This window comes from Lampetra planeri, chromosome 2 (assembly GCF_965212315.1).
Source record: "Lampetra planeri chromosome 2, kcLamPlan1.2.h2, whole genome shotgun sequence".
NCBI classification, from domain to species: domain Eukaryota; kingdom Metazoa; phylum Chordata; class Hyperoartia; order Petromyzontiformes; family Petromyzontidae; genus Lampetra; species Lampetra planeri.
Window position 1 is genome coordinate 12,451,863 of NC_136108.1, and position 17,603 is coordinate 12,469,465.

General features: G+C 46.0%; 1 protein-coding gene across 2 annotated transcripts; it reads left to right on the plus strand.

Annotated features, from left to right (window-relative positions):
- The first annotated feature begins 7,868 nt into the window (after positions 1 to 7,868).
- On the plus strand, positions 7,869 to 16,152 carry WDSUB1 (WD repeat, sterile alpha motif and U-box domain containing 1). Of its 2 annotated transcripts, none has more exons than XM_078607652.1 (11): positions 7,869 to 7,949; positions 8,717 to 9,279; positions 9,827 to 10,017; positions 10,936 to 11,034; positions 11,323 to 11,416; positions 12,189 to 12,222; positions 12,403 to 12,443; positions 12,599 to 12,705; positions 13,170 to 13,427; positions 13,520 to 13,663; positions 13,935 to 16,152. In XM_078607652.1, exons 2-11 carry the CDS (start codon positions 8,753 to 8,755, stop codon positions 14,102 to 14,104), a joined length of 1,665 nt encoding a protein of 554 aa, XP_078463778.1. In that variant the 5' UTR covers positions 7,869 to 7,949; positions 8,717 to 8,752; the 3' UTR covers positions 14,105 to 16,152. The 2 variants fall into 2 exon arrangements, with proteins under 2 accessions (XP_078463778.1, XP_078463787.1); XM_078607661.1 differs by having other exon boundaries at positions 11,326 to 11,416.
- Positions 16,153 to 17,603: the final 1,451 nt, after the last annotated feature.

Here is a 17,603-nt window from a genome sequence, read left to right on the forward strand (position 1 = left end):
AGTCACCAACGTGAACACAAAGAAACCGCGATATGACATTGAATGATGACATCTGAGTCAGACAAGGAGATTGTACCCTTTCACCACGCGTATCCAAAGGCACTTGAAGATATTTTCCGAAAATTGGAATGGAGATATAAAAGCGTAACCATGAACTGTGGAAGTATTCAATTCATTGTTAAATAAATTGGGAAAATCTTCACGAAGGCGAGCAAAAAAGAGACAATAGTGGTGCCACAACTAAATAGAATATGTAACAGCCAATTATTGAAAGCGGACCAGATCCACAATGAGACGAAAACCGAGCACACTCGGATAGCTTCGCGAGATTGTTCATCAGTACTCACACGTATATCTCTCGCAGGGACATACGAATCAGAAACATTACAATGAATATTGAAACTAAATCTGAAAGTCAGTTTAACACGTTGGCTTTCGCGACCAATATCATCCATAAGAGGTGTTTTGGGTTAGATCGCGTTAATGTGACGTTCTGTTTACGTGACGAATCTGACTAATTGGCTGTGTCTGGTGGTGGCGGGTTTAACGACACATTTATATTTACTCGATCTAACCCAAAACAACTATTTTGGATGAATCTGAAAGTGCGAAAAAAAAGCACGGAGGTGGCTGGAAAAACACACGAGATATAACACATTCCTGCGGAGGGAGCTGGTAGGAACGTTGGGTTGCTCGGTCAATGGCCAGGGTCAACGGCGGCGTGGTGTATTCCGCAAATATGCCCGACTGTGAGTGCGGGCACAAGCCGGCGTGAGTAGGTTAAACGTAGAGTTTTATAAGGGCACCACGGGGTGACCAGCCCCTCCCCACCCAGCCCCACCCTCCCCACCCAGCAGCAACCCACCTCTCCCCACCCTCCCCTCCCCACCCAGCCCCTCCCTCCCCACCCAGCCCCTCTCTGCACGACGGACGGACACAATAATCCCCTGTGGGCTGGTGGAACCAGTGGGTTCCTAACCAGTAAAACGCACGTTATGAACATCACAAGGGCACGTAATCGATGTTTAAGCCACGTAATGATCTGACAGTTTTCGTCGTTAAGCTCCTTGACACCAGCCATTGTGTGAACCATCTTGTGCCCCAGCCTACATCATTGACACGCTGCGCCCACACGTGTCCCTCTCTCAAGGCCACTAAGATCTTCTATCGTCATTACCAAGGCCGACGTCTATGGGTGACCGAGATTGTTTTCCCGTGTAGCCCCCAGACTAATGGGCTGACGCTCTTGCACGAGACATCAGTCGCTAACATATTCTTATTGTTTCATCTCTTTGAGTCTGTGGACATTTAAAAAAATGCGCATTAAACCATATTTATACGCTTCCGCTTATTAAACGTTTAATTAATTTAGTAAATTATTCTTAAAATGTATTTAAAATTTCATTTTTATGCTGAGTGTCTGCTCCTGCTGGTGTCCTGTTACAGCACTTTGAGATCCTTGATGACAAGCCGCTATATAAATGTAATTATTATGATGATTATCATCATCACGACACAGTGTTGGCTGCAACAACATGCGTTGTTACCATTATCTACAGCTCGCCCTTGCAAACGAGACTATCTCTGACCTCTCCTGAGTTTGCACCGCAGCAAAACAAATAAACTTTGCGGGGACTTCAGATGCGCACCGCTGGTGGCTCTTGCAGGGAATCTGCACGTGGAGCCCCGCCAGCCATGACGTCACCCGGGAGACGCGCGCGAGCCGCAGCCTTTGTGACGTCACTTTACCAGGTGGCTCCTCTCCACTCCCCGCCGCCCTCTTGTGACGTCACCAAAACGTGCGCGCCCCACCCCCGCCCGCCGCCAACTCCTGGTGATGTCATGTCACCGTCATCCCCCCGCCGCCAACTCCTGGTGATGTCATGTCACCGTCATCCCCCCCCCCACCCCTTGACTCCTCCCCCTCCCGACTCCCCCCCCCCCATCACGACCCCTCCCCCCCCATCACGACCCCCCCTCTCATCGGCCTCGGCAAGGTGAAAGGTCAAAAGCAACGAGGCCACCTTGACCCGACCTTTGACCCTGACCCCACACAGATTACCCGATCATAGGGGGGTCACTGGGGCACGACTCCACACGAGAAAGGTTTGTGAGAGGTACATGCGAGGTAGAGCGCTTTGTTCATGTAGAACACGACATGTAGAACACCACTACATGTAGAACACCACCGCTACATGTAGAACACCACCACTACATGTAGAGCACTACATGTAGAGCACTACATGTAGAGCACTACATGTAGAGCACTACATGTAGAGCACTACATGTAGAGCACTACATGTAGAGCACTACATGTAGAGCACTACATGTAGAGCACTACATGTAGAGCACTACATGTAGAGCACTACATGTAGAGCACTACATGTAGAGCACTACATGTAGAGCACTACATGTAGAGCACTACATGTAGAGCACTACATGTAGAGCACTACATGTAGAGCACTACATGTAGAGCACTACATGTAGAGCACTACATGTAGAGCACTACATGTAGAGCACTACATGTAGAGCACTACATGTAGAGCACTACATGTAGAGCACTACATGTAGAGCACTACATGTAGAGCACTACATGTAGAGCACTACATGTAGAGCACTACATGTAGAGCACTACATGTAGAGCACTACATGTAGAGCACTACATGTAGAGCACTACATGTAGAGCACTACATGTAGAGCACTACATGTAGAGCACTACATGTAGAGCACTACATGTAGAGCACTACATGTAGAGCACTACATGTAGAGCACTACATGTAGAGCACTACATGTAGAGCACTACATGTAGAGCACTACATGTAGAGCACTACATGTAGAGCACTACATGTAGAGCACTACATGTAGAGCACTACATGTAGAGCACTACATGTAGAGCACTACATGTAGAGCACTACATGTAGAGCACTACATGTAGAGCACTACATGTAGAGCACTACATGTAGAGCACTACATGTAGAGCACTACATGTAGAGCACTACATGTAGAGCACTACATGTAGAGCACTACATGTAGAGCACTACATGTAGAGCACTACATGTAGAGCACTACATGTAGAGCACTACATGTAGAGCACTACATGTAGAGCACTACATGTAGAGCACTACATGTAGAGCACTACATGTAGAGCACTACATGTAGAGCACTACATGTAGAGCACTACATGTAGAGCACTACATGTAGAGCACTACATGTAGAGCACTACATGTAGAGCACTACATGTAGAGCACTACATGTAGAGCACTACATGTAGAGCACTACATGTAGAGCACTACATGTAGAGCACTACATGTAGAGCACTACATGTAGAGCACTACATGTAGAGCACTACATGTAGAGCACTACATGTAGAGCACTACATGTAGAGCACTACATGTAGAGCACTACATGTAGAGCACTACATGTAGAGCACTACATGTAGAGCACTACATGTAGAGCACTACATGTAGAGCACTACATGTAGAGCACTACATGTAGAGCACTACATGTAGAGCACTACATGTAGAGCACTACATGTAGAGCACTACATGTAGAGCACTACATGTAGAGCACTACATGTAGAGCACTACATGTAGAGCACTACATGTAGAGCACTACATGTAGAGCACTACATGTAGAGCACTACATGTAGAGCACTACATGTAGAGCACTACATGTAGAGCACTACATGTAGAGCACTACATGTAGAGCACTACATGTAGAGCACTACATGTAGAGCACTACATGTAGAGCACTACATGTAGAGCACTACATGTAGAGCACTACATGTAGAGCACTACATGTAGAGCACTACATGTAGAGCACTACATGTAGAGCACTACATGTAGAGCACTACATGTAGAGCACTACATGTAGAGCACTACATGTAGAGCACTACATGTAGAGCACTACATGTAGAGCACTACATGTAGAGCACTACATGTAGAGCACTACATGTAGAGCACTACATGTAGAGCACTACATGTAGAGCACTACATGTAGAGCACTACATGTAGAGCACTACATGTAGAGCACTACATGTAGAGCACTACATGTAGAGCACTACATGTAGAGCACTACATGTAGAGCACTACATGTAGAGCACTACATGTAGAGCACTACATGTAGAGCACTACATGTAGAGCACTACATGTAGAGCACTACATGTAGAGCACTACATGTAGAGCACTACATGTAGAGCACTACATGTAGAGCACTACATGTAGAGCACTACATGTAGAGCACTACATGTAGAGCACTACATGTAGAGCACTACATGTAGAGCACTACATGTAGAGCACTACATGTAGAGCACTACATGTAGAGCACTACATGTAGAGCACTACATGTAGAGCACTACATGTAGAGCACTACATGTAGAGCACTACATGTAGAGCACTACATGTAGAGCACTACATGTAGAGCACTACATGTAGAGCACTACATGTAGAGCACTACATGTAGAGCACTACATGTAGAGCACTACATGTAGAGCACTACATGTAGAGCACTACATGTAGAGCACTACATGTAGAGCACTACATGTAGAGCACTACATGTAGAGCACTACATGTAGAGCACTACATGTAGAGCACTACATGTAGAGCACTACATGTAGAGCACTACATGTAGAGCACTACATGTAGAGCACTACATGTAGAGCACTACATGTAGAGCACTACATGTAGAGCACTACATGTAGAGCACTACATGTAGAGCACTACATGTAGAGCACTACATGTAGAGCACTACATGTAGAGCACTACATGTAGAGCACTACATGTAGAGCACTACATGTAGAGCACTACATGTAGAGCACTACATGTAGAGCACTACATGTAGAGCACTACATGTAGAGCACTACATGTAGAGCACTACATGTAGAGCACTACATGTAGAGCACTACATGTAGAGCACTACATGTAGAGCACTACATGTAGAGCACTACATGTAGAGCACTACATGTAGAGCACTACATGTAGAGCACTACATGTAGAGCACTACATGTAGAGCACTACATGTAGAGCACTACATGTAGAGCACTACATGTAGAGCACTACATGTAGAGCACTACATGTAGAGCACTACATGTAGAGCACTACATGTAGAGCACTACATGTAGAGCACTACATGTAGAGCACTACATGTAGAGCACTACATGTAGAGCACTACATGTAGAGCACTACATGTAGAGCACTACATGTAGAGCACTACATGTAGAGCACTACATGTAGAGCACTACATGTAGAGCACTACATGTAGAGCACTACATGTAGAGCACTACATGTAGAGCACTACATGTAGAGCACTACATGTAGAGCACTACATGTAGAGCACTACATGTAGAGCACTACATGTAGAGCACTACATGTAGAGCACTACATGTAGAGCACTACATGTAGAGCACTACATGTAGAGCACTACATGTAGAGCACTACATGTAGAGCACTACATGTAGAGCACTACATGTAGAGCACTACATGTAGAGCACTACATGTAGAGCACTACATGTAGAGCACTACATGTAGAGCACTACATGTAGAGCACTACATGTAGAGCACTACATGTAGAGCACTACATGTAGAGCACTACATGTAGAGCACTACATGTAGAGCACTACATGTAGAGCACTACATGTAGAGCACTACATGTAGAGCACTACATGTAGAGCACTACATGTAGAGCACTACATGTAGAGCACTACATGTAGAGCACTACATGTAGAGCACTACATGTAGAGCACTACATGTAGAGCACTACATGTAGAGCACTACATGTAGAGCACTACATGTAGAGCACTACATGTAGAGCACTACATGTAGAGCACTACATGTAGAGCACTACATGTAGAGCACTACATGTAGAGCACTACATGTAGAGCACTACATGTAGAGCACTACATGTAGAGCACTACATGTAGAGCACTACATGTAGAGCACTACATGTAGAGCACTACATGTAGAGCACTACATGTAGAGCACTACATGTAGAGCACTACATGTAGAGCACTACATGTAGAGCACTACATGTAGAGCACTACATGTAGAGCACTACATGTAGAGCACTACATGTAGAGCACTACATGTAGAGCACTACATGTAGAGCACTACATGTAGAGCACTACATGTAGAGCACTACATGTAGAGCACTACATGTAGAGCACTACATGTAGAGCACTACATGTAGAGCACTACATGTAGAGCACTACATGTAGAGCACTACATGTAGAGCACTACATGTAGAGCACTACATGTAGAGCACTACATGTAGAGCACTACATGTAGAGCACTACATGTAGAGCACTACATGTAGAGCACTACATGTAGAGCACTACATGTAGAGCACTACATGTAGAGCACTACATGTAGAGCACTACATGTAGAGCACTACATGTAGAGCACTACATGTAGAGCACTACATGTAGAGCACTACATGTAGAGCACTACATGTAGAGCACTACATGTAGAGCACTACATGTAGAGCACTACATGTAGAGCACTACATGTAGAGCACTACATGTAGAGCACTACATGTAGAGCACTACATGTAGAGCACTACATGTAGAGCACTACATGTAGAGCACTACATGTAGAGCACTACATGTAGAGCACTACATGTAGAGCACTACATGTAGAGCACTACATGTAGAGCACTACATGTAGAGCACTACATGTAGAGCACTACATGTAGAGCACTACATGTAGAGCACTACATGTAGAGCACTACATGTAGAGCACTACATGTAGAGCACTACATGTAGAGCACTACATGTAGAGCACTACATGTAGAGCACTACATGTAGAGCACTACATGTAGAGCACTACATGTAGAGCACTACATGTAGAGCACTACATGTAGAGCACTACATGTAGAGCACTACATGTAGAGCACTACATGTAGAGCACTACATGTAGAGCACTACATGTAGAGCACTACATGAACATTGTAGATGACTCCGTTATTCCAATTTTAAATTGAGGCCACGGACTGCGCCACGGAACTGTTAGCGAGCGGTAAACACAATTTGTTTACGGTAAACACAAAGTATTTATGGTAGACACAAGGTGTTTACGTATTCTTGGTTCTTTCGGTAAAGTCCCTTCCACGTGGCTTTACCAAAAGAACCAAGAATATGAATTCCTGCAGTCACGAAAGCTTTAAATCAAAATTTAAGGTGTTTACGGTAAACTGCGTGTTTACCGGGTAATTCTTCAGCGCCACCTTTACCCTTTAACCCTTTACCTGACTCCTTGGCATGGTCGACACCTTCACCCTTGAACCCGGTAAAACGGGTGAATTACTTCACCTTGCCGAGGCCAACCCCCCCCTCTTCACCCCCCCCAACCCCCCCCCTTCACCCCCCCCCCCCTCTTCACCCCCCCCCCCTCTTCACCCCCCCCCCCTCTTCACCCCCCCCCCCTCTTCACCCCCCCCCCCTCTTCACCCCCCCCCCCTCTTCACCCCCCCCCCTCTTCACCCCCCCCCCTCTTCACCCCCCCCCCTCTTCACCCCCCCCCCCTCTTCACCCCCCCCCTCTTCACCCCCCCCCTCTTCACCCCCCCCTCTTCACCCCCCCTCTTCACCCCCCCCCCTCTTCACCCCCCCCCCTCTTCACCCCCCCCCCTCTTCACCCCCCCCTCTTCACCCCCCCCTCGACCTCCCCCAACACCCCCTAGACCCCCCCCAACCCCCCCCCTTCACCCCCCCCCCTCTTCACCCCCTTTGACCCCCTCCCCGGCTCGTGACGTCACGTTAGCGGAAGTGCCGCCGCCGCCGCGCACTGTGTGAGGGAGGCCGCGAGAGCTCCGCTTGCTGCGAGAAAGGGGGGCTGTGGGGGGCTGTGGAGGGCTGTGGGGGCTGTGGGGGCTGTGGGGGGCTGCTTTGGTTTTTGTTTTCGCGTTCCCGAGCGCCGAGCAGACGTCCGGCGTCCCTTGCGCCCCGCCGCGGGCTTGGTAAGAGAGCTGCTGTCGAGAGCGCCGCCTTCGCCTTTTAGTGGCTGACGGACGGATTTTCATCATCACCACGAGCCCCGGGTGGATGGTTACGGGTCAACACCGCTGGGTGGGTGGGGGGTCAAGGGTCAGAGGTCGGGGTCCACGTGGAGGGGGTTGGAGTCCGGTGTCAAGGGGAGGTCGAGACGACTCACAGGTGTCCCACCCAAGCTAAGTGCTATCTTAGGTTGACTGCCAGGGTTGACGTGTAAAGTGTCTGTGAGGTGAGGGGCAGGGGGGCTGTGAGAAGGCGTGAACCTCACAGGGTGGAGATGAATACAACTTGGTTCATGCGCATCACCAACGTCGCACGTATGCTGGACGCATGTTGAGTGTGAATCACGCGCGAGTTGTTGCGGCAGGCGGGGGCGATGTTGATCGTCGTTATCCCAATTTGCCAAAGTTGAACGCAATTTGTCACCAATGTGATTGTTTTTTAGCAATACCACCACGCAAGCAGCCTTCTTCAGGTGCAGAACAGGGCTGTCGGAAAGACAGCGTATTTCAGACAGCCCTGTTCTTCACCTGAGGACGGCTGCTTGCGTTGTGGCCGAAACGTCGTGAGAATTGTATTTTATTATTTCCCTTTTACGTGACTTTACCGAAAGAACCAAGAAGATGAATCCCTGCAGTCACGAAAGCTTTAAATCGAAATTCAATACCACCAATTCCGTTGTTTTAGATGTGTGCATTGCCTTGTGTGTTCCGCCCGCACCACTCCGTTGCAGGCAGGAAGGCAGGAAGGCGGCCTGGACCCACTCGCCATGGAGTCGAGGGGACATCAGAGCGCCTCCGTGACGCTCATCCAGAGCCTCTGCGAGCACTCTGACGACGTGAACTGCGTGGCCGCGTCGCGCCACTGCCTCGCCTCCTGCTCCTCCGACAAGACCGTGCGTGCGTACGCGCTCGACTCCCTGCGAGAGACGCCCTTCTCGCCCATCCGCGCCCACACCTACGCCGTCCACTGCTGCTGCTTCAACGCGGACGGCAGCCTGCTGGCCACCTGCTCCACCGAGGGCACGACCGCCCTGTGGGACGCGCGAACCGGGCAGCGCATCACCGTGCTGCTGCAGCCCGGCGGAGGCGCCGGGGTCCGCGTCTGCGCCTTCTCCCCGCGCCCTCTCGACGGCGACGCGGGGCAGGCTCCGGCCACAGCGGCGGCTCCGGCCACAGCGGCGGCTCCGGCCACAGCGGCAGCGGCGGCGGCGGCGCCGCCCATCGAGTGCCTCCTCTCGGGCTCCACAGACGGCACCCTGGCCATGTGGGACGTGCGTGCCCATCGGTGCTTAAAGTGCGTTGCGCCATCCACACTTAATTGTCTTGGTTTGTCTTCGCCGGGGGGTCGAAAGTGTTGTGTTCTGGTATCGAGTGAACGCGTGGTTGGTGGTGGTGGTGAGGTTGTCTAAAATGTGTCAAACGTTTGATGGATTTTGTAGAATTCATTATTCGCTCCAGTAGAATGTATTATTATGGGTTGTTAAAGCAATCAAAATTGTGAAAAGTAAGTAAATGTCAGTCTGTGTTGTGTTCTTTATCAAATCTCTTACATGAACATTCCCTGAGCTGATTTTTATGCTTGACAGGCATTCAATTGAGCATTTTTTGTACAAAATATATCAACAATACGTTGTATCTTAAGCCTTACAATATAGCATGTTATTCGTCATTTTAAAATGTTGAATTAACTGATGAGAAGAACATTTTTCACAAGTATCCAATTTTTATCTCACTGCATTATAATTCCAGACACATTTGACACTGCTGTTTTGAGGTCGGCCTTTGAGTTGCAGTGAACAGCACAGTGCTGAAGTGGTGCCTGTGCCATGCTATGTCCACAGAGTGGCAAGCCTCAAGGACGGCTCTGTGAGTGGCTGTGCCTTCTCGCCCTGTGGCCGGGCATTCGTGACTGGCTCCACTATTGGCGAGCTTAGCGTGTGGGACGCTGTGAGCATGCGCTGCTTGCACACGACCCGAAGTGCACACGATCTTGGTGTCACTGCCGTCAGCTTCTCCCCACCACCCCGCCCTGGTAGGAGCAGAAGAGAGTGTCCCTGCCTATAGCACACTTGGTCAATTCAGATGTATTAGAGGTTTCGGCTAATCATTATTAAACCAGATTTTCAAGTATTCCTGCTCTTGGTTCTTTCGGTAAAGTCACGTATATGGAAAACAAAAATTAAAAGCAAAAAACCCACGACGTTTCTTCAGAAGAAGACCGCTTGTGTTGCGATCGAAACATCGTGGGTTTTTTGCTTTTAACTTTGATTGTTTTCTATCTACGTGACTTTACCGAAAGAACCAAGAACACAGATTTTCAAGTTTAAAATAGTTAATAGTTTCAGCATGGTCATTGGCAAAACTATAGTTTTGTCTTATGATTTTGCAATAATGTGTTTTAAAAAGTTACTTGACTGGATCTAAGAAGTAGTTGTGTGATATTATTTATGGGTGGCAAGGTGGCACAGTGGTAAAGCTTGTGTATCACAAACAAGAAGGGCCTTGGTTCGATATTTAGCATTTGTATGTTCTTCCCTGTGCCTCCCATAGCAAAAAAAAACCCAATGTAACTTATATTGGCCAACCATTACAATTATGAAAATTTACCTACAAAGTACTCAATTGGGATTACACGTAGAAACATTTCCCCCAACTGCCAAAAGCTTGGCAGAACCCTCCTGAAGGTCTTGAGAATCGGTGAGGTTATCCTGGGTAAACATGCATAATAATAATGGAAATCCTGTACAAGCCGTTCTCTGACATGGGATGATGCAGTGTTGTGCAACATTTCTGAATGGATGCTTTGCTTCTTGACATCATGCAGAGCACAATAAGAGTAACATTGATAAATATGTAAACATACATTTGCAGATATGTTGTACGACGTGATTAAAATATTCTGCTATAAGTCACTGCCTATGTTGCTTATGAAATTTGTAATATTTTTCAGTGGCCGGTGTGGAAAGATTCGAGACGCAGCGGTCAATAATGGCCTCCTGTGGGCAAGACAACAAAGTTGCCCTGTGGACACTGGCACTGGACCGGACTGGTAGGTCACAGTCATATTCGTGGGTCTAACTTTTTCCAGGCAATGTTTTTTTCACTCAGTTACCTTAACATTGAGAGTCTATTGTGAACAGGAGATGTGAATATTTGTGCATAGGTGATTTCACCCAACCCTGCATTGATTTTGTATGAAAGGGGAAAGTGTAAGCACAAATGGGAATCGCACTACTGCTAGTGCACAATTTATATTCTCTTATTAGTTATGTTGTATTATACATTGTTAGGAATGGCATGTGTTAGTGTTTTGTGTGTACCGCACTGTGCCCTGCAGGAGACTGCCTGACCCTACGCTTCTACCTTGAGGGCCATACAGCACCTGTGCTCTGTTGCTGCTTCTCCTCAGATGGACATGTGCTTGCCTCTGGGTGATTTGCACAAAACGATCTTCCACTGTCTTGTTTTTAGACAATTATCCTCTTCTCCAAAGACATGAAAAAGCCATGCACAATGGTGCGTTAAGCAACTGTATGCTTCAGCGAAGGGTTTTGTTTATTATGATTAAACTAGCCTTTTGCCCGTCTAAGGACGGGTGTATTTCAGTAAATCTGAAACTTGCAAGCGAAAAGCAGACCGCGACGTGATATTCATTGCATCAATTCGTGTGCAAGTAAGTCCGCGGTGACAGACTTATTTCATTTAAAGGTTGTAATCCCTTGTTCATCATGACGTAATTTTTACTTGTCTCAATAGCGAATATCGATGGGGGGGGGGTGTCCATTTGGAAGACGTCACCTCTTCATGATTATTTAAGTGGGGGGGTTGTTCGATGTGGAGTGATGTCACCTGCTAATGATTATTGAGGGGGGGTGCTACATGTGGCGTGACGTCACCCGCTCATGATTATTAATGAGGGGGGGGTCCATGTGGAGGACGTCACCTGTTCATGATTATTGAGGGGGGCTGGCTAATGTAAAGTGACGTCACGCGGGGGACACAGACATTCTTGGCTCATTTCAGTAGTAAATATGGGACTGCTGGGAACATGATACATGTTGTGTGGTCTTCACGTGAGTAGTTGATGCTATTGCTAGACCATGGGAAACATATCCCTGCTGCCCTGATGCAAGAACACAGAGGCATTGCTAAAACGACTCAAAGGTGCCACCCATTTGCTAATGACGCGTTACTCTTTTGCAGTTCTGTTGATAAGTCCGTTATTCTTTGGAACCCAGTGAGTATGCTATTTTGCTAAGTAATAAAAGCATCGATAACACTGCACTTTGTTCTTAAAATTTAATGTTTTGTAGTTTTTACAATGAAATTAAGAATTTAGTTTCTTTTCAGTTAAAATACAAGTATTCTACGGTGATTTTTTTTTTTACGCTAATTATAAATTTGTTTATCCTGCTAGATCACCGGAGAAAAGCTCTTAAGCATTTTGGAGCACCAAAGGTATGTTTTTGTAATGTAACAATTTTTTCATGAGACATTTGTAATGTTAACTTAACCACATTGCAATGAGTGTAATACTAGAGTTGTGCAAGTCTGAATTAAAATATGAGGGGATGCTTCGTGTAGAGGCTTTACCGAGAGGTTGTTTTATTTAGGTATGTGACGTCTTGTGCCTTCACGCCTGGGGCTCCCTATCTCATTACGGGGTCAATGGATAAAACAGTGAAGCTTTGGAGACTGGAGAACACACCAACTTCACAAGGTGTGTTCTGTATGTGATGTGAGGTTTGCAATGAGTTGACTGCAAATATATTGTTTATTTCAGAGAACAGGTACATCATTTTGAGGTTGATTTATATTTGTTATTTATTTCGTATAATAAATGTTAAAACTGTCATTGTAGTTAGCGTTTCCAATTACGTGGTTGTGTATATTAAAATGCCTAACGACTTTCTCTTAATATGCAGTTTTTTTAATCTCTGTAATACTTTCTAAATATTGCTGCAAACATTTGTTGAATGTAAATTTGAGTGAGTTTGACATGTATTTATTTCTAATTAAAAACAATCACGTCAAAGCTGTCAAAACCTATTTTCATCAGGTTTAAACAAATGACTTGTGTTGATTTAACTCTTGTGCCCTGAATAACAATTCTGGAAGGTGCAACATCTGTATATTGTTGGAGGCATTTCAGAGTGGTGGTATAATGCTGTTTTTTTTTTACAGTGAGCCCATGTATGAGCTGTGGTTTTGGCTTTGGCTGCGGCTGTGACGGAGGGGGTGGCTATAGTGGGCATTGCGCTGGCGGATCGGCAGATTCAGTGGGACATCGAGCAGTCATGCAGTGGTCTGTGGAGGACGTCACAAGCTGGCTACATAATGAGGGCCTCGCCGAGCTCACAGAAACTTTCCGCAACAATCACTTGGATGGGCAGGAGCTGCTGCTGCTGGAGCAAAAAAGCCTCGGCGCTGAGCTCAACATAGGTAATTGGGCTACAATGGTGAAATTCTTAATAGGAATGTGTGAACAGATGTGCTTTTGAACCCAACCGCTGATGGTGAATGTGTTCGGGCAGAGTCGCTCGGGCTGCGGAACAAACTGTGGCGGAAGCTGGAGGAACTGAGATCCCTGGAGAAGACAGTCTCAGACACAGATGTGCCGGATGAGTTCCTGTGCCCCATCAGCCGGGAGCTCATGCACAACCCTGTCATTGCTGCTGGTGCGAGCTCAGTTTACAGTTTCAGCACACGCAGAGATACGTGCACACACACGCACACTTATTCATGTACTCGGATGCAAAAAGACAAAGATCCTACATTGAGTCATAATACACCTTTCCCCATACGGGTGTAAGGGTCTATTGTTAACCACTGCGCCACTTGACCCCACACGCATGCATGGGGATGCTTGTTCTCTTTAAATCACATCAAATAGTGAAAATCTCAACATTGCTAAGTTTTTGTATGTGCTCTGACCCCTTCATATTACAGATGGCTACTCGTACGAGAAGAAGGAAGTGGAGGCCTGGCTGCACGGCCGCCGGCGCACGAGTCCCATGACCAACCTGCCGCTGGAGTCGGCCATCCTCATACCCAACCGAGCATTGCAGGCGGCCATTCGGCGCTGGCTGGAGAACCGAGTGCCACCAGCTCAGGCCTGACGAAATGTCACACCTGCAAACTGCAAGATGCCACCTTGGTTGCTGTCAACACCCATCGTATATGAATTCCCTCTGAAAGAGAACCACCAACGCATTACAGGCGACCCCCCCCCCACACCTACGACCTAATTGGGTCCTGGATGACGGTTGCAAGTCGGAGCCGTCTTAAGTCGAACCCTCGTTTCCTATAGGCGCAATGTTACACATTGGGGTTCAGTTCCTGGAAACCCATTACCATAAAAATACCCAAATTGACCACGAAAATAAATGAAAATAACCCTAACAAATATTTATTGTAACTTAATAAATGTTTGTAAAGGTTATGTTAAGTAAAACAAACACTTAAGTACTTTACTACATGTGCATCACATTTTTTCTTCTCAGACGTAGCGAAAGGCGATTTTCTTTTTTTTTATTTGAAGACAAATTACAAAAGTGAAGAGCGTTGCAAAAGAGACGCTGCTGTGTTCGCTCTCGACGCAGCTGCAGACTGTCGGGCTCTACTGTGTATACACACATGGCAGAAGAGCAAAGCAGCGACGAGTGCACATTTCATGCAAACACTCGTCACCAATCAACTCGGTGTCGGTAGCAGTCGTTCGGTGGTCGTAGATACGAGTTTTGGTCGTTACTGTGGGGGTCTTGATTACTGTAAGAAAGGTCGTAAAAGCGGGGGGGGGGGGGGGGGTCGCAAGTCGAGCCGTCGTAAGTCGGGGGTTACCTGTATTTATATTTATCGAATGTGTTGAGCTGATGCAGTTTAATTTCTAGACTTGGTTACAACAAAGGTCCAACTTTGCATTTGTTGCGTTTTAGCCGTCTACAAGACGTGGTCCTAAAGAGGAAATGAAGGCGATGTAGGCTCACTGGCTGGGCACTGCAGCTGTATGGGATCAATGAGATGCCTCCTGGGGCAGTGTTGTAGTTGCTTTCTCGGCTATATAACTTTACGTGGCTAAATTAAATGTGGAAATAACCAGTCTTTTTAACGAATTCATTCAATAATTGGTTTCATGCATTAAAGCAAAATATATGGCCAATATGATTATAGCCTAACACCCAAAACTAGTCTTTGCAGAATGTTTTACAGAATTAGTAAACATGTTTTTATTTCATTTATAACTATTTGTCATTACACTTTTGGTGCTAATCCAGAATGTGCCGGGTCTTATCAGGTCTCCGAAGCTAAACAGGCTTAACAGTGGTTGGGGACCATGCATAAAACAAGTGGGCTGCATATTCCATAATGAGGAATTCAAATATTCACACACAAAACTTGGAATAGTTTTACATGGGAGTATTTGACGTGTCCATTTGCTGTTTGTCTTGTAACTGTGCATGTACAACCCGAATCCTAATTTAGATGGAAAAGTGGTGTTTAATATTAATGTGGCACTGCACTACTGTACATCAAAATAAGCAGTGCTCAAGAATACCATAATGATACAAAGCTGTATGTGGAGATTATATTATTGAATGTTTTAAAGAAAATTGTAAATATGTAGCTGGTAATTTAACTGCTTCAATTGTTCATTTGGTTAAGTTTATTTGTGGCTGTATTGTCATCATGTCTGACCCGTGCTGTTCCCCCGTGATCTGTACTGGTGGCATGCATTTACTCTAAATATGGCCAAACTGAAGTTTATAAGCCACGAGGTGGCGGTGTTCCATGGTGGAATGAAATTAACTGACAAGTACTGCCCTCTTTGTCATTCAACTGCACAACTGTCTCGGTTTTTCATTTGAAAAATCTTGAGTTAACTCGCGTATACAAACAGGCATCCAACCGTCTAAAAGGAGGTTGTGGCAGAAATACGCTCCGCTATGGGATCTCTGGCGTTCCTGCCACATTTTCAGAGACCGTACGACTCCACTGTAAAGATGTTTTCCTGTTAACTAAAAACCTTGGACGTGGTACGCTTATGCCGAGCTATTTAAACGAAGTGTACTTACTGGTCGCAATGGCAATCTTGTGCTTTGAATACGTCCGATTTGATGTAACCACGCCTACGGTGCCATACCAGCTGAATAAAGTCAAGACAGTATCACGTCATGTGCTATTATCAAAGTAATGGTCGTCAAGGGGTCTGCACTTGCCCGTTGGTAAACGATTAAAGGCAATTATCAGCACTGGGGCACCAACCATACATTAGTCTCGCATGTGTGTCTGTGCGTTCAGTGTATTCCACAAAAAAAGTTATATTGTTGGTTTATATTTGAATGACTGGGCAGTTCAATTTAAATTGGTTTGTTGATGCAGAACCAGTCCCATTTTACACGTCTAAACGCAGGTGGGCACTCCCAAAAGCATTTCAGTGCTTCCATTTGATCACAATCGATATTTTCATGATAGATTACACTTTGGATGATTCATGTGTTGGGAGGGTGATTTTCGCGAAACAATTGAGAACTGGCTTCCTGTGGTACAGCGGGATGCCTCCACTTCATCTGGCGCCCACATGAATGTAAATACATGAAGATCGATGTATAAGGAAAAGCACATGAGCAGTCGCATAGAATCAAATCATGTGCAGTTTTAGGAATTGAATATGTACGCATTGTATATTCGCAATTATTAGAAGGCAAACTCTGCTACATTGTACCTCATTAGGCATTCATGTTATATGCAAACTCCCTCCCAGTGTACATCATTTACCGTTGGGGACTTGTTTGTACAAGCGTAGATAATTATCAAAGCATTTCAATGAATTTTCATTGGCAAATGTAATGCAAAACGCTGGATCCACAGCCACCTTTAGCAGTTGAGTTGTGGTAATTACACGAGGTTATGCAATTCCCTGACCATGGTAAAAGATTTTCGTTTAAATAAAGTTATGTATGCCCTTGATTCGTTAGACAGCATCTTGAAAACATCTCAAATTCTTCTGAGGCAGCGGGATGCTAAGCAACACAATCTGCTGTTATGCAACACAAATAAGCGGTTAACCATTCCTGATTTAATGTATGCATTTACATTATAATGGATATCTTGTATTTGCTGCATGCAGCGCTTTACATCCACGGTTATAGGGGGTATACCATTCAGTAATATCAGGCTATATTATGACTATCCTTATAACTATAACAAACCATAATTGTCCCCATGTTCATACTAACGTTGGGTGGTGCGCTTCTCCACTGGTCTCAGACCAGTGTTGACATTTCTACATTCTTGTGGCAGACGATTCTCTCGCGGACAATCGCATCATTTACCCGACCCGCGTCATCCACTCTCAATTTGGAAAGGGCTTTTGGTCATAATTTTTCAGGCACTGCACTCCTTGCATGGAAGCTCATGATTTGAGGACTTATTTGGCCACCCTTGATTTGGCCTGTCCAGGGGTTGAAATGAGGGCAGAGGCTGAAGTTTTTGCCAATGCATGAAAGGGTGATTTATTCAAGTGTTTTGAAGAGAGGGATTCGCACGGCCACACACATGCCATTACCTCCACAAACACAACTGCACGAGCAGTGTCCCACATGTGAACACCTGTTCACA

Coding starts and splice junctions, on each gene's coding strand:
- WDSUB1 (XM_078607652.1), top strand. CDS start 8,753: ATGGAGTCGAGGGGACATCAGAGCGCCTCCGTGACGCTCATCCAGAGC. Junction 11,035..11,322: donor ACTGGCACTGGACCGGACTG/GTAGGTCACAGT, acceptor TGTGCCCTGCAG/GAGACTGCCTGACCCTACGC. Junction 12,706..13,169: donor GAACACACCAACTTCACAAG/GTGTGTTCTGTA, acceptor TTTTTTTTACAG/TGAGCCCATGTATGAGCTGT.